General features: G+C 35.4%; 1 protein-coding gene across 1 annotated transcript; it reads left to right on the top strand.

The window, feature by feature from the left end:
* Positions 1-4,049: 4,049 nt before the first annotated feature.
* LOC120163039 (ATP-dependent Clp protease ATP-binding subunit CLPT1, chloroplastic-like) lies at positions 4,050-6,714 on the top strand. The gene is made up of 6 exons (XM_039173066.1): positions 4,050-4,287; positions 4,359-4,394; positions 4,551-4,660; positions 5,347-5,526; positions 6,334-6,461; positions 6,553-6,714. The coding sequence occupies exons 1-6, from the start codon at positions 4,094-4,096 to the stop codon at positions 6,583-6,585; spliced, it is 681 nt and encodes a 226-aa protein (XP_039028997.1). The 5' UTR covers positions 4,050-4,093; the 3' UTR covers positions 6,586-6,714.
* The last annotated feature ends 19,637 nt before the right edge of the window (positions 6,715-26,351 follow it).

The following is a 26,351-nucleotide window of genomic DNA, read 5'->3' as shown; positions in this document are numbered from 1 at the left end:
ATAATGACAGGTAAAGTTTCACCACTACCCAAATAAGCATATTTAAGATGTTGTTGCAAATTCTATATATTTAGGGTATGTGCATTTTAGAAAATGCTCTGACATTCTTATGTTGTGGCAAATGCTCTGGCATTCTTTGAACACAATGGTTAGCCACTCTCATGGCGAGCTCGTTCTTCTCACAATCAATAAGAATACACTCAGTAGCTAGGAAGGGTCTCCCCAATATTATGGGTGCCGTGGAATCTACCTCGCAATCAAGTATAAGGAAGTCTACTGGGAACACAAATTTATCCACCATCACAATGACATCCTCGACTCGCCCCTCAAGACGAATATGGAAGCGGTGGGCTAGTTGCAAAATAACAGAGGTGGGTCTTGCATTTCCCATTCTAAGCTTCAAGAAGATCGACTTTGGCATTAAGTTCACACTTGAGGCCAAATCATATAGTGCCTTTCCAACATAGCTTTCTCCTATCGAGCATGGAATAATAAAGCTTCTTGGATCTTGTAGCTTTGGCGGCAGCTTGCTCAAGGTAGAGTAATATGCTTTTGTCATGGCAATGGTCTCGTACTTCTCAAATTTTCTTTTCTTGGTAACAATATCTTTGAGAAATTTGGCATATATGGTCATTTACTCTACATCTTCAAGAAAAGGAACATTACTATAAAGATGGTCAAGAATGGCGATAAACTTATTGAATTAAATGTCATCCTTATACTTCTTCAGTCTTTATGATAAGGGTGACGGGGGTCTGACTTCTTCTGATGACTAGGTGGGAACAACTTTTGTTGTGGAATTTTTGTTTGCTCTCTCAATAGTTTCACTGGATGAACCCTCATCCTTATCCTTCTCAACTTTTGTCTCTTCTAGCATTTTATGCTCAGTTTGCACGGTTACGGGGGTTGAATCATCCTTCTTCCTTCCCTCAAACTTGTCTTGTACATTGATTTGGGTGATACTCCGTAGAGTTAGTGCACTATATTACTCCTTGCCATGAGCTTTAGTGACTTCAGTGTCACTTGGAAGACGATCTGGTTGACGTTCTTGTAATGCCACAACAATTTAACCAACTTGACCCTCCAAAGCCCTCAAATACGAGTTGTGGCTTTGATGAAAAGCTCATTAACTTTATAATAAGGCTAATTGGTTTTTGATGGATGTAGCATGATCTTGAAACATGATCTTCGTGGTTGCTATAAAATCTTGAATCGCGGCCTCCAAAGAACTTGTGTTGGATGAAGATGGTATTCTTTTGTTAGAATTATGCCATGGCATATTCGTTTGAATACCTTGGGAGTCATTGAATTTTTGCTGCCTTGCGGGCTGACTTGCATTGCTGATTCTTTGATTTCCCCATGAGAAGTTTGGATGCTAACATCATCTAGGATTGTAGGTGTTAGAATAGGGGTTGTTATTACCTCGATTGTAGTTTCCTACATGGTTGATGGACACTGATTGGTAGGACACTCGCTCTTATGGTGATTACCATGGCATAGTAGACATGATGAGTTGGCTTCTTGAACTTCTTTCATCACACTTGATCTTTGCAGATTCTTCAGCATATTTGTGATGGCAGAAAGTTGGGCGGGAACAAAATCCTTAGTATCCAACTTAAATGTCCCTGGCGCTTTTCACTCAGCTCTAAGCCTTGTAGATGAGAATTGATAATCATCGTTGGTAATCCTATCTATGATGTCAAATGCCTCTGTTGGTGATTTATCAAGCATTGTCCCATTTACTGAGGCATCCAATATCATCCTTGTGGGCACATTGAATATGTTGTAGAACTTTACTACTTGAGTCCAATCTTGAAAACCATGATTTAAACATTTACGAAGCAGTCCTTTATACCGATCCCACCATTCATACATTGATTCGTCATCAGCTTGACAAAAATAAACAATGTCATTCCTTAGTTGGGTGTTCATTTCAGCGGATTATACCGCAACAAAAAACTTTTGTATAGATAAGACCAATACTCCATCGAGCCAGCTGGAACACCACTCAACCAAGCCCTTGCTTGGTCATACAGAGAATATGGAAATAACTTTAACTTTAGTACATCCTCATTCACTCCTTGTTGTCAGAAAGAATCGTACACCTCCAAGAAGTTATGGATGTGCTGTCTGGCATCTTCAAGCGGTATTCCCCTAAACTGCCCTATCGAATTCAACATATTAAACATGACTGGTTTGAGCTCAAAATGGGCTGCATGAATTTCGAGTACCATAATTCTAGGATTTAAGTCGTCCAAGATAGGATTTAAATGATCTCGAATAACACGAGGCCTAACTGTATTCGTAGCATTTGAAATTGTCTCGACATTATGATATTCTTCTTGACCAATACCTTGATTGCCAATTTGATACATATTTTCTTGAGCATGTTGAGTATGTCTCCTTTACCTAAAAACCTCTCAATCTCAGGTTCAATTCGTTCTAATGTCTCGTTAGAATTTCTTCTGATCATACACCAACAAAATCCTGAAAAAGACAAGGAAAATAACAAGTAAAATTATATAAAAAAATATGAAGAAGTAAATTAAAAATACTATAACAAAATTAATTAACTTCCAGTTGCCAATCCCCTGCAAAGGCGCCAAAAACTTGTTCGGGTTTTGTGAGTACTAAATATGGATGCGAAGTATGTGCAAGTATACACAATCGAACAAGTAATACAATGATGAGTGAATGTCGTATCCACAATGACTGGAGGAAATTTATAAGTTCAATCAAAGCAAATAACTACTTAATTTAAGTATAGTTAGTGTGATGGTATGTACTAATGAGATTGCTGAGGCAAAATGAAATGTATGTTGGTGGGGATAAAATGATAGTGTGATGTGGAAGAAAATGGAGATGTCGTGGAAAAATAGATTGTGTGTATAGTAATCAAATGAGAATGTAAAAACATGATGATAAAGAAAAAGGAGGAAAAGGGGCCATTACCAAAATAGCGAGAGAAGAACAATGGCGTAGAGTTGAGCTACGAAGTGATCATAAATACGTTTACCAAAATAGCGAGAGAAGAAAATACGAAGTGATCATAAATACGAAGTTCAATCATCGTGTAGATAGTGTGATGTGGAAGAAAATGGAGATGTTGTGGAAAATATAGTCAGGGACCATATGTATAATTTACCCAAAAAATAAGTTTAATTGGATCGATTTTTTCTCACGAGATGGATAACAAAAATGATCACTCTTACATGATGTTTAGGAATAAATGATTATTGATAACGAGAAACAAAATATATGCCTTTATGCTGGAGTGAAGTATTGAATTCATAGTTCATCATATGCTTTTTATGAATGTCAATTTCGTAAGTAAATTAATTTCGATTATTTAATCATTTAATAATCAGATTCATTCTTTAACAAATATTCACTATATAAGGTGGAGAAAACACATTAAAGAATATGATTTTCTATCCTTGTCTCATTAGAGTTTTTAATCTAAGTAAGAAATATACTGTTATTATTATTAGAATGATTAATGATAAATTAATACTACTGAACAATAAAATAAAAAAATCAAGATTTACGTGAAAAAATCAAAAATAAAAAATTTTGTGCAAAAGAGAAAAAAAGTTTATATGAGAAAAATATAAGATATATTACAATTATTAAATTTAAACCCTAATACGTAATTACGTACTTTCTATTTACAAAGTATCATACAACTATTTTAATTATAATTTCATGGGTTGATTCAAAAAGAAATTATGTCATAACTCTAATATACATTCTCAATTTTTTTTAATTTTTTAAATTTATCTATTATAAATAAAAAATAGAACCCAAAAGATATTATTAATTATATTATAATAAAACAATAAAATACTTCAAAACAATTCATAAATTATGTTTTGGATTTTCAGTTCATCATTATCCTTCCTTTAAGACTTGCAGTGAGAGAAAATATCCAAACATATCTTCGACTTCCACGGCTCCCACTCCCAGAAACTGAGAGTGATCGGATTTGTTCTGAGCCGTCGTTGAAACCCATCGCCATAAATTTCTTATTGATTTTGATTCTTCTAAAAACCAATCTCAATTAATTTTTTTTTTTAATTTTCTTCCCTTTTCAATGGCTACCCATAGCCTCTTATCTCTCCCGTTTGCATTTTTGGCATATCATTCTCGGCCTTCCAAACGCCGTCTCTCTCTTCCTTTGACCTCTCTTTATGGCAATCGCCTTTTACTTCGACCCTCGACCCGTTTCGTTATTAAACACTATTCCTCGGTCACCACCGCCACCGTTTCGCTTAGCCTCCCCACTGCGTAAGTTTGAACCCAAATTTTTGCAATTTTGCTTTTTGGCATTGTGTGATTTTCTGGGTTTTTGTTTGCAGGAAACCGGATAGGGCCCCTTCGGAGAAATCCCCAAAGTGAGTTAATGCTATGCTATGTTCATATTTGCATGTCTACGGATTGTGGATGTAAATATTTAGGGTGTGTATTGGATGGTCTATGTACAAAATTGTATAATTTATATTGGGTTGTGAGTAATTAATTGTTTGGAATTGGATCATTATGGTGGTTAGATGGTCGTCAAGATCGATAAAGTCCTTTGCAATGGCGGAATTGGAGGCAAGGAAGCTCAAGTATCCAAATACTGGAACTGAAGCACTTCTTATGGGAATTCTGGTCGAGGGTTAGTTATTTCTTTGTCATTTTTGCTCACCACTTGCTGTTTTAGCATCATATAACACATGCCAAAAAATATTTTAATAGAGATTTCTTGTGGAATTTAATGAAACATGTTTTTGTTGGGGCATTGTTGTGAAGAAGTGCTACTTTATAGCAGCCCTTTTTTTAATTGATTCCCCTTAAAATTTACATAATTTGAAAGGTGATTTAGTCCTCGTGAGGTGGACGTTGTTTTGAATAATTTTATTGCTTCCATTATTCAATTAGCAATGGTGACAAACAAATAAACAATCGTTGTCAGTTTTTACTATTGCATTTATCTCTGATTGTTTCGAATTCTCACTTATGCATTGTGAAGCAGAAACTTGTAATTCTATACAAATAAGTAGGTTATCTTAATGCCTCGGATACATTCAACTTGCAAGAGACACGAAATTCTCCACTTTGGCATGTTAACTTCAGTTTTCTGATTAAAGCAGTCTAAACACACCTTCTCAGCTCCCATTCAGGGAGAAGGGGCAAAGATATTCCAAAATGAGCTAATATGGACAATAAACATATATTTTCTGTTAACCTAAAAGATGTTTTCATGAAACGAAGTCATACTGTGTCCCATTTAGTTTATATGGTGTTAAAAATCTTTTCAAATGTTTCCATTGTCTGTCTGTAATTCATCTTTTTCATATTTAGGAACAAGCCAAGCTGCGAAATTTTTAAGGGCTCATGGAATCACACTTTTCAAAGTACGAGAGGAAACAGTGAACTTACTTGGAAAGTCGGATATGTATTTTTTCAGTCCTGAACATCCTCCACTAACCGAACAAGCTCAAAGGGCTCTTGATTGGGCTGTTGATGAAAAGCTAAAGTCAGGTAAAAAAATTTTCTAATTCTTCATATGTTTATCATGTTATTCAAAAGTTTAGAGGGTAGTTGAGTATAATGCGAGTATTACTGATTTGTAATCTAAAACTAATACACAAATATTAATCAACAAATCTCATGCGACTAAATTTAAATATTAGTCACTGCCACAATTGTATGTAGGTGGAGTTTTTTATCTTGGATTCCATGAGTGACAGTTAGCCATTCATGATAATGTTTTTTGACTTTTTCAGAAGAAATGAGGAGGATACTATAAAATCTTCACTCCTTTTTATGGAAGTTACTAGGCTGAGCTATTCTTCTTGTTTATTACTGTTGAGTGGAATTCAAGTCTCTGAAGAAAGTAAAGCGTGATTTTTAAGAACGACTGTCTAATATTAAAATTTAACGATGACAATCATACTCGTGTATCCTTTTGGACGATGTGTGACTGGGTTGCCTTCTTATAATTTGAAAGTTCATGTACCTGTATCAGAACATTATGAAGCAGTAAATGGTTAAAACTAAAGTATCCTATCTGCCATGGTAAGATCTGAACAGGAGTTCAAGTTTACCTGTGCCAACTTCCACATTTCTTCACTGGCTTCTTTCTCTTCCTTCCTATACATTTCTAAATGTTTGAAATTTGGTATAATCTGAGCCGGCTGCTTTGAAATTTTTATAGTGTATATATTTTGTTTTGTTCGATATGTTATTCCTTATATGAGTCATGCATGTTTACAATCATGCTATTATCTTATTCTCTTTGAACTGTTATTCCTCCACATTTAATCAAGATATTGTTGCCAAGTGCAGGTGAAAGTGGGGAAATAACCACAACTTACTTGCTTCTTGGAATTTGGTCAGAGAAAGAATCTGCAGGCCACAAGATCTTGGCCACTTTAGGTTTTAATGATGAGAAAGCCAAAGAACTTGAAAAATATGTAAGTTGTAAGATACATAAGTTGCTTACCTTCTATATCGACTATAGCTTCGCGGCTTTGTCAGTGACGTCTTATTGTTTTTCTCGTGCAGCTTAATGAGGATATTGTTTTGGGCTATAAGTAGGTCAAACGGTTTGTGCAAGTTCCAACTTTGAACCAGCTATTTGATACTCCTCGGAGAAGATAACCTGTGAGGGTTTTGTCTTTCCTTAATTGTTCAAAGCTTAATGAATGGTACCCATTGTTTTATTTTCCCATTCTTTTTGTGTGAAATAACTGCAAATGTTGTGAGCTTTAAGTTGTCATGAATGACTTGGTGGAAAGAATGACTTTTTTATAATCAATGAAGATGAATTCCCCCTATTTCGGTTCAAAATAACTGTTGACCATGTTTAATAAATTATATTTAGCATTCTTAATTTTATTTATTTGGTGTTCAATAAAATTGAATGTTATATACTTATAATTAAAAAAAAGACAAAAGCATAGCTACAGGAACTAGGAGTGTGCAAAGAATTTCGACTTGATCTATTGATTCGATTCGAAAATTCAGATATTTGATTTGGTTTTTAATTTTTTGATAATTCGAATTGGATATCTGGAAAAATTGAATAATCGGATAGGCTAAAATTTAATTTTGGATTATCTGAAAATTTAAAAAAGAATGGGCCTTTAAAAAACTTTACCCAGGCCTAATGATATCAGTCGGCCCACCCGCACCTAGCTTGAAATGTTTGCGCTTCAGCCTTGAGCCGTGCAGATTAATAAACATTCCTTGCTTTGGTATGGATCACAATTTGAGAGATGTGATTTTTTGGAAATTCGAAATTTTGGATTGAATAATATCCAGTGTCAGTATACACCTCTAACTGTTGTTACTGTACGTAGCAAGATGCTGATGTGATATATTAAACCGGTGATCTTGCATTGTTTTGCTGCATGAGACGACTACACATGTTGAATGTTTGACTTTCCAAAACTTTTGACTGGCTGTTTGAAAAAACAAATCTCTTTTCTGTTCTTCTCCACCATGAACCGAAGAGTTCATCGGTGCAACAATTGATGGACGGAAAGGCCAAATTGGCCCATTACCGATCCCGGGTAATTTATTTAGCCCATTAGGGCACCCAAACTTTTAATTTGGGATCTACGGCAATTGCAACAGTCCGGCGTGACGAGTTCCATGAGATATAATTTTTTAATGGTTCGTGTCAAGTAGGCCCCACAGCCTGATTAACAAAAAGAGAAAATAACCTCAGTGACCAAAAATACCTTATAATATACAATTTTAACCAACTTTTTTTGGATTTGCCAAAATGACCAACTAAATCGCAATGCGATCGATAATTCGCAACGCGATCTCCGGTATCGCAAATCAGTTTCCAGGTTCGCAACGCGAACTTCGACTATCGCATTGCGATTTACATATTCGCATTGCGATAGTCGAAGTTCGCGTTGCGAATCTGGAAACTGATTTGCGACAGTCGAAGTTCGCGTTGCGATTTATTACAAATTCATTGCGATAGTCCAAGTTCGTTGCGATAGTCGAAGTTCGCGTTGCGATTTATTCCAAATTCGTTGCGATAGTCGAAGTTCGCGTTGCGATTTATTCCAAATTCGTTGCGATTTATTCCAAGTTCGTTGCGATAGTCGAAGTTCGCGTTGCGATTTATTCCAAATTCATTGCGATAGTCGAAGTTCGCGTTGTGATTTATTCCAAGTTCGTTGCGATAGTCGAAGTTCGCGTTGCGATAGTCCAAAATCGCAACGATTGGTAGTATTGCATTTGTTTCTTAAGAATTTTCTCTAAAAAAATAGTATTCGCGCGGACGTGTCGAAGACACGTATTACCACGACCACGACCCGACCCGACCCGACCCGGCCCGAGACGAGACAGACAGACGGCGGCGGAGCGTGAGAGTCCCCCTTGTTAGAAGTGAGAAAGCCAAGCCTTAAATACCATTCCCAATAGTGTTTCCAATACTATGTGGGATTGAGCATTACCAACACTTGTTTCCAATACTATGTGATTATTCAGGAAACAATTAACAATCATGCACCTTAAAACAACTGAATCAACAACCAATTGCATTAGTATTATACAATTAAATATGTCATAATTAAAATTCAATCTACAATCAATCGCGATTATTGCAATTTTAAGCAAAACATTCAAAAAAAATTGCATCACTCGCGAGAATAAAAAAAATTGTTATCGTGCAATTACAATCAATTGAAAATAAATTAGAATTGCATGAAAACTAAACGAACCACAAATACTTTTCATACAAGTACTAAAGTCATTAACTATAATTCACAAATAATATCACTATTTAAGGCTCAATCCCACATAGTATTAGGAACAAGTGTTGGTAATACTCAATCCCACATAGTATTGGAAACACTATTGGGAATGGAATTTAAGGCTTGGCTTTCCCACTTCCTTGTTGAGTGATAGAGAACAAGGGGGACTCTCGCGTGCCGCCGTCGCCGCCATCTTGTCTCGTCTCGGGTTGGGTCGGGTCGTGGTCGTGGTAATACGTGTCTTTGACACGTCCGTGCGAATACTATCTTTTTAGAGAAAATTCTTAAGAAACAAATGCAATACCACCAGTCGTTGCGATGAACTTGGAATAAATCGCAACGCGAACTTCGACTATCGCAATGAACTTGGAATAAATCGCAACGCGAACTTCGACTATCTCAACGAACTTGGACTATCGCAACGCGAATTTGGAATAAATCGCAACGCGAACTTGGACTATCGCAACGAATTTGGAAAATCGCATTGCGATAGTCGAAGTTCGTGTTGCGATAGTCGATGTTCGCGTTGCGAATCTGAAAACTGATTTGCGATACCGGAGATCGCGTTGCGAATTATCGATCGCATTGCGATTTAGTTGGTCATTTTGGCAAATCCAAAAAAAGTTGATTAAAATCGTATATTATAAGGCATTTTTGGTCACTGAGGTTATTTTCTCTAACAAAAATTCAAGAGGGACTCGTTACACGGACGACTCCCAGTAAAAAAAAAATAATTTTTTTATATTTTTTTAAAATAAAATTTAAAAAAATAATATTTTGTGGAGATGGAACTCGTCACGCCGGCGTGACGAGTTCTAACGGCTTAAATTTTGACTTTTTTGACCGTTGGATTGAACGTATCGGTACCATTACTCAGAGTATCGATACTACTAATCTAAGTAGTATCGATATCATATATGGTATCGGTACCATTCTATCATTTTGTTTTGACAGTATCAGTACTGCATCAGCAGTATCAATACTACTACTCTATGTAATATCGATATCATATATAGTATCGGTACCATTTTAGCATTATGTTTTGACAGTATCGGTACTGCCTGAGAATTATCGGTACTATAACTATAAGTAGTATTGATATCATATATGGTATCAGTACCAATTTAGCATTCTGTTTTGACAGTATCGGTACCATAACTCAGAGTATTGGTACTACTACTCGAAGTATTTAAAAAACTTTTCAAGTATAGGATTCAAATTTTCAACATAAATAATATCCAAAATATAGCGGGCATGATCATAAACATAATAAAAGGTAACATGGTAATTAAGAAATGCGAAATATGATCAATATAAATTCAATCATCCAAATCACAATTTTGTAACCAAATCAAAAATATCAAAATATTAAGTAATTTAAGGTTCCACGTATGATATTTGAAACATCAACAAAAGTACAACTAGCATAGCAATTGTATTATCAAGCATCTGATGGTGGATCGAGATTCGAACGAGGTGTACGAAAAGATGCAACATCTTGAGAAAGAGTATCAAGCTTGTCATTGACTGCGTCGAATCGAGAATGGGTGTCGCATTACAACTCGGTCAGTTGAGTCCCCAAGGCAGTAAAATGAGACTCCATGGATGCAAACCTCAGATCCAATGTCTCCATTAGCGATTGCAAATAGGGAGGCATCACACTACTATCTCTAGGTGGCTTGTTAGGGATGCGATTTACAGAATCATCTACATCTTGTAAAACATCATCGATATGAGAAGGAGCTGGAGCCGGAGCTGCCTGTGAAGAACTAGCACCAGGTGTCTTTTTAGTTGATCATTCCCAATTTGTACCAACTTGAGTCCATCCGGACTTGCGGAGAGACGTAAAATCAATTTGGGTACCTAAAGGGATGGCAACATCTAGGTTGACTCTAAGACCGACTTTGATGAATAAATTACTAAGAAAACAACCATACACCAAAGACTCGACTCTCTTAGAGAGAATATGGTTTATGGTGTCCACTAGCTCACTGAAAATGATTTGAGCAAGATTAATTCTTTTATTGTTATGAAAACAGTGTATCCACCAAATGTCGGCACTTCGGAAAGAGGAGTATTTTCCTCCGGATGGTCGAAATCACCAAGAGATAATTAAGTGAAGGAAACGCTCGTGAAAGTCAAGTATACTAGCACTCTTTCCTACTTCTAAGGAAGAAGGGACAAAATCTCGCTCATTATCTATCCTGATGTTTTCAAGACCAAAGGCATGAGAAATAGAGTCGGAATCAATTGTAATGTATTCACCCAAGAGATAGGAACGAATACTTTTAGTTTGAGTACAATATTCATTTTGAATGCAAAGCGTATTAGAATAGAAAATGTGGACAAGTTGGTGAAAGACAACGGGTTTTACTTTGAATAGGTTGTCAAATTTCCAAGCTTGGAGAAGAGGTAGGTATTTAAAGTTCATCTCATGCATTGCCTTAAGAGAAGAAAGATGCTCACCCCTAATAGTGTAAGACTCAAATGATTTAGGTATTGGGATTATAGATTTCGACGATTTGGTTCATTAAAACAAGAGTTTACGATTGTCATTTAAGTTGGATTGGGAGGAGGATTTGGCGGAGGGTTAGGAGGTGGATTAGCACGAGAGGATGATGATCTAGGACGTTTGTGATACATTTTAATGAAAACCGGAATAAAGATTATACCTACAAGGATAAACAATACATATGTATGCAATCAATTAATCCCAAAACTCAATATGATTCCACAATTCAAGGTATTCTATAACTAAAATATTATTATTAATAATAATAATATAATGTGCTAAAAAATAACGTGTTTAAAAAAAATTATGAAATTTTTTTATGAAAAAAGTATGTATGTATATATATATATAAACAAACGAAATATTATTATTATTTAATTAAAATTTTGAAATTTGAAGATTTTGTTGAAAAATTGTAGATTCTAGTGTAAAAATACAAAATAAGTAAAGCCCATTAACTAATTTAAGCAAAAACTAACTAAAACTAGCCCTAGATTCGAAAAGAAAAAAATTAGGGTTTAAAAAAATTACCTAGAAAATTAGGATTCAGATGGAATTTGATGATGCTAGCAGGTTGAAGAGTTGAAAAACAACGCAAATCTAACTTCAAAATGATGGAATGAGGCAATGTTGAGAGAGGGTTCATCAGTTGAGTGTTGTTTTTAGAGTTTGGGGAAAAATTGTTATATCTTAGGGTTTTATAGGCTGAACCTGACGGGTAGTATCGATACTACAAAGGGAGTATCGATACTTCAAAGAAAAAACTGACTGGTATCGTATCGGTACTGGATGAACATTATCGATACTAAGTAAGAACAATATCTGTCACACCCCAATTTAGGGGCTAAATTTTAGAAATTATAAAGTATTGAATTAAAGTGGTATTTTGGAAGAAATTGAGGATTAAAGTGAAAAATCACAAAGCTAGCAAATCATTTTAGGAAGTGTAGAAAAATTCAGGGACTTAAACCTGAATTTACCCATTTTTGTTAGATGTTGAAAAATAAAACCCCTCCCCCGAGTATTTTGGTTTTCTCTAGAAGCTTGCCCCAATTTTCCTCCCCCGTCGGTCCATCTTTGAAGCTTCGATTCTCCACCGTCCGACCACTATTCGTCGATCCGAAACCACCAATCGACTCACCATCGAACGGTGAACAAAACCCGACCTCTATCATGTCGTAAATTGGCATTGTTCACCATAAAAATCAACCAGAAGCTTTCATCAGTTTTAACTCGATCGCCGTCGATTTTTCATCGATTTTGGTTGATCCGGCCACCCGTTCATCACACCTCCTACACTATCGGACTCACCATCACCGTACGCTGTTGTTGCTCCGTTGTCCTCACTCGTCGATCACCATCGGACAAGCTGGTACGTTTTAAAATTCTACAATCCGTTATATTTTGGTGAAAATAACACTTGCAAAACACTCCCGGGGTGTCTATCTACAAGTCTGAAAATTTCATGTCGAGCCGACGATCAGAGCCTCTGTATGTTCTGCACACGCCACGCCCTGAGAGTGGGCTTCGTTTGACAGCATGGGGAGTGGGCTGAACCGGTCTGAACCAACTGGATCGGTCTGGTCCAAGCCAAGCTAAGCCGAGCTGCTGAGCCACCTAGCCGTTGACCGTTGATCGCCGTTGACCGTTAGCCACCGTTGACCAGGACGTTGACTTTTTCCGGGTACACCTATCCTAATATTTTTCGACGTCTTGAGTCTGTTTTTTAGGTCCATTTTATCAAATTTAAACCCGATATGCTATTTTTCACTGATTAATCACCCGTTTCAATCATTTGTTTTCGTAATTAAGCTCTGTTTTTGATGAAATTTCTATTGATATATATCTGAGGAATTATTGGAAGTTGATTTCAAGATCGAGGGCGTTTAAATGGAGTTTAAATGGTCGATCAACATGGCATGGAAGTCGAGGTAATACTATACTACCTTTTGTATACTTTTCAGAACTCATGGATAAATGGTAATTGCTTGATTGAAATAATTGGTTCGTTAGAGTAGTTAACTATCTTTGGTCATAGACAAAAATTAGATTAAGGACGAAACACTTTATAAGACTCTTAAGGCTCGACAAAGAGATTGGTACACTGATTGGAAATCTCAGTTCAATGAATAAATCAGTGAATCAATCAATCTTAGAACGCATAATTTCTAATTAATCTCGTTAAGGGTTAAATGTGGGAAATATTTGGGTATGAAGTTACCGAAAAAAGTGTTATGGACAAATTACGAAAATGCTCTTGTACTGAAAAAGGGCCAAGTCATTCCCTAGTTATGAAATTAGCCTCCAGTGAGCAAATGAGCAAAGGACTTTGATCTTTATTGGAATTAGAATACTTTCAAGCCTAATTTACCCAAAGTAATGCCATTAACGGAATTGAATAAAATTTTGATAATACCCTTAAAGTGTAAAACAAAATATGGATGACTATGACAATGAAAATGACATGAGAACTCATACCATAATTCATTGGAACCCTGGAATCATCGTATTAATTTCTGGATCTATATTGGAATTATAGAAATACCCCTAAAGTGTAAAATGACCAAATACCCCTAAAGTGTAAAATGTCCTAAATTATCTCTAAACCCTGGAATTTCTAATACCCACAACTCTGAAATGAACAGAATGGAAGTACTATATGTATCTGAATCATTTAAATGACTGAATTACTCTAGAAATTCTGAAGTGATCGAGATAGACTTGACTAATAAATGCATTAGCAACCTCAATGATTGAGAATTAAGTAAATAATTTAGATAAATCTGGAAACTCTGATGAACTTACATGATGTACTATTACTATGGTTTATGAACCACAAATCAAGTAAGTCTTTATTTCCTGATACCGTTGAAATATGGAAATAAAATAAAGACATATGGAATATATATTTGTATCCTTAAGATATACTCAGCGATGATTCTGAAGATGATCTATGGACATTAATTGTTGGTATTAAAGAGTGAATACCCTGGAATAGCAATGAATTGACCATTCGATAGGTATCAGTTTTAGGAGTTGTTCAGCTCAAGTTGTTCAATAATCTGATAGATCGACACAAAGTATAAGTGCCCTAAACCTTCGTTTCTCCCTTATCAGATCAAATCACTCCAGTCATATCTGAACACAAGTAATTCAAATGCAAAAGATGTTGAATATCCCATTTGGTTCAATTAGACTTAAGATCCTAATAATTCAATTCATAATCCTGAATGCCCTTGAATGTTTGAGTAATGGAATCACTTTTCGTAAATATGAATTTAGAATTATTCTGTATAAATGTAACACCCCCAACCTGTATCCAACCCAGATACGAATCTGAGGTGCCACATTGACTAGTCAAATCACATACTTTTTCAAAATAAACCATAGAAAATTTAAAAATTCTATTCTATAAAGAAATTCTTTTACATAAACATGTTAAAACCTTAACAGACTCAATCAGAGTGTACATATTTAATGACTTAGTTACATGCCAACATACTAAATTATATGACAAGTCATACTTTACAAAATATTTCTGATCTGAACTTTGCGCGGAGATATGCTGCTTTACGAATCTGAAGCTTGATCTTCTGACTTATCCACACCTACGTGTAAGACACTTACACGCTAAGACATAGACTTAGTGAGACATGTAAATGCACAATGCAAACTAACAAATGCATATAGATATCATATAATACACATCATAATTACATACCTATTGAACCAATCATTAACATATTTATCATTACTTATTTCCTTGTCATTAATTCTATTATATCATCTAAGCATATATTTGACATAAACGTATAATATAACTCCAAAACACAATAATACATGAATAAATACTAATGTCATATCATACATAATAACATATCATCTCTTATCACAAAACACATATGCACTCATTATCTTCTTTTCTATTATCATATGATTCCGAGCTTATCATTTATAATTGTCATATAGCAAAAATATCATTTCACCAAGAACACATATATTATAATAACACATATTTATTATCTTTAAAGCCTATGCACTCTTTTGAGAACTTAAGGTATGTGAGTACATAGAGGTTGTGCACAATGCTGTCACCACAGCTCGTATAAATCCCACTAGGGGATCGTAGAAATTTGTCTAGTAGGACCACTATGTCCCGAAGGACCACTGTGTCCTGAATGACCACTGTGTCCCGAAGGACCACTATGTCCCAAAGGACCACTGATAATCCCTCGACTCTTGGCATGCCAACTATACCTATAGCTCTCATAACACATGACATGGACATTACCTTTTATATATTTTCACATATTCACGTAGGCACATAGTTCACTTTCACATAGCATATTTCTATGTAACTCTCATTCACTTATCACATAGTTTTTCACCTTTACTTGTATTCTTTTTCACATAGCTAATAATCATGATTCTTATCTCATAACACATGTTCACATATACATATTCTCATACAATCCCTTCATTCAGTTATAACATTTAACCTAGCTTATCACACTAATATGTATTCACATCACTTATTTAGCATACATAGCATATCATGTAACATTCTAGTATAACACATATAAGTCATATCACTTTCACGTATATTTCATCTCATGAAATCACATAACCTATTATCACACATACATACATTTACATAGTTCACATATAAAGATGCATTTACTCATATACAATACATTTATCACTATATTACTACATGTTTATGCTTCAGTACCTCTAATCACATAATAGCGGAATTAGACTCGTCGCAAGTCTTAATTCCCTATACATAACGTACATATAATATAATGTACTCACATGGTCTCAATTAACACTCTTAAGCTCTTATTTTCCTTGTGTATCTTACTCTGACGACCTATCTGAACTATGCTTTCGATCGATGTCTACACAATCATATATTTATACTATCAGTATCCAATTGATATACTATAATCCATTACTTCTTAGACTGAAAGAAATATTTATTCTATTTCCCATTGAAGTGCATCGGTACATTTTACAGTGTATCGATGCATCCCTTAACATGTGCATCGATGCACTACCCATGTATCGGTATACAAATCACCTTCGATGTTTTCATTTTAAGGGGGTGCATCGATGCACTCCTTATGCATCGATGCACTAATTGCATTCGATGTTTATTTATTTGAGAGTGCATCGATACACATTGAAGATGCATCGATGCACACAACCCAGAAATTCCATTTGAGCACGAAAATGTCTTACTTTGTCCTCAAATTATACTTATTAACCCCTCCTTATACCTTAAGACTTATCTATACATATGTAAACCTTCTTATAACACTATAACACTTCACCATCTCTCATAATTCACCATAATTCTTGAATCAAATAATTTTATCAAATTTTCCATGTGTTCTTAATTCAATTCTATCACCTCTAACTTCTTAATTAACCCTTTGACAAGTCAAATTCATCCTTAGAACTTCAAAAACCTTTCTATAACAAAAGTTTATTTCTAAACTCTTAATAGATATTCCTTTCTATTTCTCTCTTCTTGATGTTTTAAGCTTATATAAGCTTTACTTAAGCTTATATAACACCCAAATAATAAAAACCTACTTAATATTCAAGAAATCAACAACTAAAATCAAACTTACCCTTAACAATGGAAGCCAACGTGAAGAAGGAAGAAGAAGAAATAAGCTTTCCAAAAAACTCTCCCCATCCCCACGTGTTATCTTCCTAAATAAGGGGGATAAAAATATCCTCTAAGCTAAATTACCATAATACCCTTATAATCCTTTCATAATTACCCTTTTATCCAACACTGAAATATTCTTATTAAATCCTTAAATTTTTCAATTTTCCTAAATTGATCCCCAAATTTCAAAATTTCTCATTTTAGTCACTGACCTGGATTTCGGGATGTTATAATAAAGGTTCTTGAACACCTTCATGATATACCTGAATCATAGTGGGATTCTAAAGTATCATCTCTAAATGTATGATTAGATCCAATAGTAATCGATTCCCTTCAATAGGACCTCGTTCCTGAAATCTGATCAAATTGCATAAGTTTCATGTTATCCATACTGATAACTACCAAGTGCCTATGAAAAATACGTGGATCCTCTAGTTTATTCCACATGTATTTAATGACGGTTTTATATGTTTTGAAATGAGTTTTAACGAAAGTATTTATTTACTGGTTTATGAATCATGGCAACATGGTACGTGATATCTTATTTCGATTTTATCGAAAACTATGAATTGTTCATGATTTATGGAATCATGGAATTTTCTGGTTTATGAATTATGGTACCTGAAATGTGTTATCAGATTTTCTGTTTTCACTAGAAAATATGAATTGTTCCTGATTTATGGAATCATTGAATTTACTAGTTTATGAGCTATGGTTTTCTATTTTCATGGGTTATACCCAAACTGTTCTATTGGGACATTATCTGGGTAGACTGGAGTATGGAGGTACAGTTCTGATCAAACTGGTAAATCCTTATGGACTTAAGGTGACCCTTGGGTAGGCTCTCAGGCCCCAAGGTATTTCCTTTAAGTTAATCTTGGACTACTTATGGCGTAGGTGTGGAGGGCAGTTATATGGTTTACTTCATGGTTACGCTTATGAGATTTACTGGATCACGATCCAGATATTACGAATTACAGTTAAAACTGCTTTCTACTGGATTTTTATATGGATTGAATTCTGGAGTATGGAGGCACAACCCTGATCCAGCTAGTAAGACCTTACAGACCTAAGGATACCCTTGGGTAGGCCTATAGGCCCCAAGGCATACCTTAGGTTGGCTCCATTTGTTGTGTGCTTAGGGTAAGCCCATGGACGCAGTTCTAGGGAACTACATAATGGAGTTTGGTTGGAGGGTCCCGTTATGGTTTTAAAAGATTTATATCTTTTCACTGGTTTTGATTGGAACACACTAGACATCCTATTCTACCTTATGAAAATGTGATACTATGAATGCTTCCTATGAATTGAGATCTTCATGGTTTTTACTTGATGAACTACCAGTAGAACCCCAGATTATTCCGAAAACCAGTATACGTCTGATTCAATAAGGAAATTATATGGGTTTTCATTTATCTACATGATCTGTAGCATCAACTGATAGTATTGTATTACTGAAGATCACTCTATTACTCACCATTGTAGGTTAAAAGAATCGTACTAGTGCAGCTATCGACTTCAGTAGGGGAGTTCTTCCGGCATTTCTTGCAGAGTATGGTATATGTGATTAGGGGGCATGTTGGTTGTATTTTATTTTATATACGAGTCTGAAAATATGCTTTAATTTTGAATAATGATCAATTTTATTTTGTATTCATAAATTATTTTATGAGTTTACATGTTTTATAAAAGTTTTAAATTTTCTGAGATTTTTACGGTGGGTCACTCCGGTGGCCCTAATATGACACTTCAGATTGGATCAGGTCACATGCATCGGTCTGGGGGTGTTACATTTAGTGGTATCAGAGCCAAGTTAAGTCGATTTTTTTGGATAGACCGGCCGGTTGATTGTCAAAGGATATCTGATCAGTAAATGCCCCTAGACTACAATCGTAGGTCTCTGAGCCAAAACTCCAAGGTCGAGTCATTCTCTGTAACGAGCTAGCCTAAGTTTTCTATCCATTAGGACTCTACCTTTGCATAAAGGAATATCAGTAACGTTTGTCTAAATTCTGTAAAATACCTCATGAGTAATGTAAGAGTTACTTATCCGAGAAATTCTGACTTTAGTCCGGGAATGAAATTGGGATATGTTAATGCTCTATGAACCTATTCTCGTAACCAAGGCTGAATTGATTCCACATGGATAAATATGTTCTGATTTTTTATTGGAATGAGGGAGAGTTTTGAGGAAAATGTATACTCAACTGGTTAAAGATTAGTAGATGACTGATACCGTTGTAAAAGCTACTAGAAGACATGAAAGAACTGATGAAAGTTTCATTTATGCAATTCTGTGACATGAATGAATTTCGAGGACAAAATTCTTTTAAGGAGGGGAGAATTGTCACACCCCAATTTAGGGGTTAAATTTTAGAAATTATAAAGTATTAAATTAAAGTGATATTTTGGAAGAAATTGAGGATTAAAGTGTAAAATCGCAAAGCTAGAAAATCATTTTAGGAAGTGCAAAAAAATTTAGGGACTTAAACCCAAATTTACCCATTTTTAAGATGTTGAAAAATAAAACCCCTCCCTCGAGTGTTCTGGTTTTCTCTAGAAGCTTACCCCAATTTTCCTCCCCCATCGGTCCATCTTTGAAGCTCAGATTCTCCACCGTCCAACCACTGTTCGTCGATCCGAAACCACCAATAGACTCACCATCGAATGGTGAATAAAACCCGACCTCTATTCTGTCATAAATCGGCACTGTTCGTCGTAAAAATCAACTAGAAGCTTCGTCGGTTTTAACTCGATCGCCGTTGGGTTTTCGTCGATTCTGGTTGATCTGGCCACCCGTTCATCACAACTCCTACACCATCGGACTCACCGTCACCGTATGCTCAAAACTCGACGAAAATCGTTGTATCGTTGTTGCTCTGTTGTCCTCACTCGCCGATCACCATCGGATAAGTTGGTACGTTTTAAAATTCTATAATCTATTATGTTTTGGTGAAAAATAACACTTGCACGAGATTACCGGGGTGTCAATCTACAAGTCTAAAAAATTTCAGGTCGAACCGACGACCAGAGCCTCCGCACGCGCACGCCCTGAGAGTGGGCTTCATCTGGTAGCTTGGGGAGTGGGCTGAACCGGTCTGACCGGCTGAACGGATATGAACTGACTGGATTGGTTTGGTCCGAGCCGAGCTGAGCCAAGCCGTTGAGACACCTAGCCATTGACCGCCGTTGATCGTTGATCGCCGTTGACTGGGCTGTTGTTCATTGACCGGGGCGTTGACCGGGGCGTTGACCGACCGTTTATCGGTCATTGACTTTTTTCGGGTACACCTATCCTGACATTTTTTGATGTCCTGAGTCTTTTACCAATTAGAACCCGATAAGTTGTTTTTCACTGATTAATCACCTGATTGGATCATTTTTTCACAATTAAGCTCTGTTTTTTTATGAAATTTCTGTTGATATGCATCTGAGGAATTATTGGAAGTTGAAGATCGAGGGTGTTTGAATGGAGTTTAAATGGTCGAGAAGCATGGCACAAAAATTGAGGTAATACTATGCTACCTTTTGTATGTTTTTCAGAACTCATTGATAAAAGGTAATTGCTTGATTGAAATAATTGGTTCGTTAGAGTAGTTAACTATCTTTGGACTCAGATGAAAATTAGATTAAGGAAGAAACACTGTATAAGACTCTTAAGGCTCGACAAAGAGATTGGTATACTGATTGGAAACAAGCTTCAGTTCAATGAATAAATTAGTGAATCAATCAATCTCAGAACATGTAATTTCTGATTAACCTCGCTAAGGATTAAATGTTGGAAATATTTGGGTTTGAAATTTCTGTAAAGAGCGTTATGGATAAATTAAAAAAATGCCCTTGTACTGAAAAAGGGTAAAGATTTTCCCTAGCGGTGAAATTAGCCTCCAGTGAGCAAGTGAGCAAAGTACTTTGATCTTTATTGGAATTGGAATACTTTCAAGCCTAATTTACCCGAAGTAATGTCATTGACGGATTTGAATAAAATTTCGATAATACCCTTAAAGAGTAAAACGAAATATAGATGACTATGATAATGGAGATGACATGAGAACTCATACATTGATTCATTGGAACCATGTAATCATCGTATTATATTCTGGATCTATATTGGAATTATAGAAATACCCCTAAAGTGTAAAATGACCAAAATATCCCTAAAGTGTAAAATATCCTAAATTACCTCTAAACCCTAGAATTACTAATACCCAAAACTTTGAAATGAACTGAATGGAAGTACTATATGTATCTGAATCATTTAAATCACCGAATTACTCTGGAAATTCCGAAGTGACCGGAAAAGACTTGCGTAAAAAATGAACTTAACAACCTTAATGATTGATAATTAAGTAAATGATTTAGATAAGTCTGCAAACTCTGATGAACTTACATGATGTACCATTCTTATGGTTTATGAACCAAAAACAAGTCTATATTTCCTGATACCGTTGAAACGTGAAAATAAAATAAAGACCTATGGAATATATGTTTGTCTCCGTAAGATATACTCAGCGATGATTCTGAAGATGATCTATGGAAATGAATTGTTGGTATTAAAGAGTGAATACCCTGGAAAAGCAATGAATTGACCATTCGATAGGTATCAATTTTGGGAGTTGTTCAGCTCAAGTTGTTCGATAATCTGATAGATCGAAACAAATTATAAGTGTCCTAAATCTTCGTTTCTCCCTTATCAGATCAAATAACTTCAGTCATAACTGAACACAAGTAATTCAGATGCAAAGGATGATGAATATCCCATTTGGTTCAATTGGACTTAAAATCATGATAATTCAATTCATAATCATGAATGCCCTTGAATGTTTGAGTAATGGAATCATTTTTCATAAATCTGAATTTAGAATTATTCTGTATAAAGGTTCTTGAACACCTTAATCATAGCAGGATTCTAAAGTATCAACTCTAAATGTCTGATTAGATCCATTAGTAATCGATTCCCTTCAATAGGACCTCGTTCCTGGAATCTGATCAAATTGCGTAAGTTTCATGTTATCCATACTGATAATTACCATATGTCTATGAAAAATACTTGGATCCTCTAATGTGTTCTACATGTATTTAATGACGGTTTTATATGTTTTGAAATGAGTTTTAACAAAAATATTTATTTTCTGGTTTATGAACCATGGCAACATGGTATGTGATATCTGATTTCGGTTTTCATCGAAAACTATGAATTGTTCATGATTTATGGAATCATGGAATTTACTGGTTTATGAATTATGGTACCTGAAATGTGTTATTGGGATTCCTAATTTTCACTGGAAAATATGTATTGTTCCTGATTTATGGAATCATGGAATTTATTGGTTTATGAACTATGGTTTTGTGTTTTCATGGGTTATACCCGAACTGTTCTATTGGGACATTATTTGGGTAGACTGGAGTATGGAGGTACAACTCTGATCAAGTTGGTAAATCCTTACGAACTTAAGGTGACCCTTGGGTAGGCTTTCAGGCCCCAAGGCATTTCCCTTAAGTTAATCATACACTACTTATGGCGTACGGGTGGAGGGCAGTTATATGGTTTACTTCATGGTTACGCTTATAAGATTTACTGGATCACGATCCAGATATTACGAATTACAGTTAAAACTGTTTTCTTCTGGATTTTTATATGGATAGGATTCTGGAGTATGGAGGCACAACTCTGATCTAGCTGGTAAGACCTTACGGACCTAAGGATACCCTTAGGTGGCCCATAGGCCCAAGGCATATCTTAGGTTGGCTCCCTTTGTTATGTGCTTAGGGTAAGCCCATGGACGTAGTTCTGGGGAACTGCATATAATGGAGTTGGTTGGAGGGTTCCGTTATGGTTTTAAAAGATTTATATCTTTCACTAGTTTTGATTGGAACACACTAGACATCCTCTACCTTCTGAAAATATGATACTATGAATGCTTCCTATGCATTAAGATCTTCATGGCTTTTACTCGATGAACTACCAGTTGAACCCCATATTATTCCAAAACCAGTATACGTCTGATTCAATAAGGAAATTATATAGTTTTCCATTTCTTTGCATGACCTGTAGCATCAATTGTTAGTACTGTATTACTAAGCTTTCCAAAGCTCACTCTATTACTCACCATTGTAGGTTAAAAGAATTGTACCAGTGTAGCTATCGACTTCAGTAGGGGAGTTCTTTCGGCATTGCTTGCAGAGAATGGTACATGTGATTAGGGGTTTTAAATATTTTGAGATTTTTATGGTGGGTCGCTCCGGTGGCCCTAATGTGATACTCCAGATCAGATCGGGTCACCTGCATCGGTCTGGAGATGTTACAATATCGATACTAGATTAACAAGATCGATACTATATGCACATAATGGTTCAAAAATTGCAAGGAAAACACATATGATGAAAATTTAAAAAGAATAGTGGTATAGGCAAGTCTAATTGGGAAAATCAGTATGTTCAAGCAAACAAACATACACTTAAGCATAATTTGAAAATATTGTTAATTTTCATGAAAAATCATAAACTCCCCCTAACTAATAGCATAAAAGTGCAAAAGATATTTTAAACACAAAATTAAGACAATTTTTATTACTTAAAAATTATTTTTTATACAATTAAATATTGACTAAAAAACTTAAATAAACAAATTTATTACTTATATTTGCGTAATTCTTGTCGATGTCGAGGCGTGGTAGAATGGTAATGACGTGGTGCTTGTCGATTTCGTCGTGGTCGTACTTTCTTCATTTTCCTCTTCTTTTGGTTCCGGTTCTGGTGTTCCGAACACTACTCCACCACTTTGATATACATCTTTGGGTGAAAACGATGGAGTACTCAAGGTATTTGATGCCATCATTGACGTCATCACCTCAAATTGAGATTGTTTGGGTTGAAGAAGTCCCATGCTTTCTTCCGGTTCTAAGGAAAATTGTTGTGAAGGTGACACTTGATCCCACCCACTTCCTTCACACGCCGCTCGACTCTCCATCGATGGTTGATATACACCATATCCACCATAACTTTCTTGCACTGGATAATATTGCGGAAGCATAAGATGAATATGTTAACAAAAATGATGATTTATCCTATATTTTCCCTTTATTATTCCCACTCGGACCGCTCCTCTGCCGTTGTCAAGTATTTCCCATTTGCTTCAAAATTTTGGAGGTAGGGAGAAACATTGAAATAAAAAATCTTTGGGTTGTACCTCGGAATGATTAGGCAATCGTAAATGTCTATTTTTCCATTGATATTTGAATGTAACATGCTTCCTCGGCCAATCTTCGGTATGCTTCCCACGCACATCTACTTTATGCAAATCGTCAATGTCATATATTGACATTTCTATCGGTTGGTGAAACCCAAATTGTCGCAGAACTCTATCGGCGGCATGGATCTCAATAGTTGCAAAATGGAGCAATGGTGTTATGGCACACCATGTGTCCGCTCCTTCAAAAATCATTGGCGGTAGACACCGTTGGATATCCGACTCATAATAAGGCATCCAATTAAACTGTCAAAAGTATTATGTTAGTATAATTAAACAATTAATATTACAATTTAAAAGTTAATGCAAAAAATAGGAAAATTTACCGCATGTCTACCGGCGATATCAATTCTCATTTGAATATCTAATTTGGTTGCACCCGACAACTTTGTATCGAGTATTCGGTGTCGCCATCTAAAAAACATTATTTATTGTCATCCTCGATGACGAATGGTTCGTTTTTCTCTCTAAAATTTGAAAATAAATTATTAATACAATTACATTTCATCTCTTGATGTCATTTCACAAAAATTCTTCAACAAAATTTTTTTTAGCTCTCAGTAGAATGTTTGATTATAAGTGAAAAATCTATCCAACCCAAACCTCTATTTATACTACTCTGCCTAACGACTACTTTTTGAAACTGAAAATAACTGTTCGAATTTGTCACACCATTGAAATTAAAAAAAAATCGACCGATTCAATGGTAAAAAAGTCAAAATTTAAGACAGCGTGACGAGTTCCATTTCCATAAAATATTATTTTTTTATAAAAATTAAAAAAAAAATATTTTTTGTCGAGTCCCTCTTGATTTTTTTAATCAGGCTATGGGGCCCACCTGATATCATTAAAAATTTATATCTCATAGAACTCGTCATGCCTCTGTAGATCCCAAATTAAAAGTTTGGGTGCCCTAACGGCTAAATAATTTATCGGAATTGGTAATGGGCCAATTTGGCCTGGACGGAAATCACCCTAACTGGTGGATCGTCAACACTATTCGGCCCCATGTAACTATTCAAAAAAGAAAAGAGTTTTGTTTTGATTCTGTGCACAGACTTTTCCTGTATAGAAACTTGAGATTTTAAACCCCCAAACTTTTCTCATAACCGATTAATGCAAAACAACCATTGTTAAATACCAGGAAAATAGAAACCCAAGTGCCCAGCTCCATAAATATGATCATCTGCTTGAAAGTCCTTAGTTTTGCTCTTGATATCGAACCATTTTTTGACCATTTTTTTGGACCATGAGAGCTACACATAAAGAAAACAAACAATCAACACTTTGTTGACCAGTGACGAGGGCAGCCTTTCCCTTAACCTGAAATTGTGTTTTAGCCTTCATTACTTTCAAAAAAAAACAACCTTGCCTTCCTTCCCCAGAAAGTGCCAGTCACTGCCTCTGTGTCAGCAGCAGTTCCAGCTCCACAACGTATATGTTTGGTACCATGTAATGAATTTTCTCACAATTCTTATCATAAACTATAGGTCCTTCAGTTGCTCTCGTGTCTACCCCAAAAATAACACCATCCTATGAAAATTTAAGTGAGAACAATGGCATTTCCTTACCAGATTTACACCATCCTATGCAAACTATCTACACATTTATATACCACATGATTGAAGATGAAATAAAGAGAGGACAATTGTGAAGTTGACAACACAATGGTGCCATCTGTAACTATTTTCAGGTTCTGTTGCATGTATTAACCCACGACTCTATTTGATTCATCATTTGTTTGCAAGAACAAATAGCGAAAGCAACCACTTCAGCAAATTCTTAGAGACTAACTGTTTCTAATTTCATCCTTTGCATACACACTTGGAAGAATCAACAATTAATAAGATTAAGGGCATTCTAAAAATGAAACTTTCTTTTGATAAAAGTAAACTTCTTTATGTTTATAACATATATTCAGTATATTAACGCTAATATATAGTGAATGAGGGAGTTCTTTATTTGTTTTACAATAAAATGAATCTTACCTTTGTATATAATCTTAATATAAAATAAGTGTTCAAACTATACCTTTTTCCTATTTAGGTGCCTAAACTTTTTCGGTCAATTCAGGTGTCTAACGTTATAAATTACCATTTTCCGACTGTAATGACCGTTCAATAATTATGTTAAGTGACACAT

Source organism: Hibiscus syriacus, unplaced genomic scaffold (assembly GCF_006381635.1).
Source record: "Hibiscus syriacus cultivar Baekdansim isolate YM2019G1 unplaced genomic scaffold, ASM638163v2 tig00111427_pilon, whole genome shotgun sequence".
In the NCBI taxonomy this organism is placed as follows: Eukaryota; Viridiplantae; Streptophyta; class Magnoliopsida; order Malvales; family Malvaceae; genus Hibiscus; species Hibiscus syriacus.
This window is presented reverse-complemented; position numbering and strand designations above follow the sequence as displayed.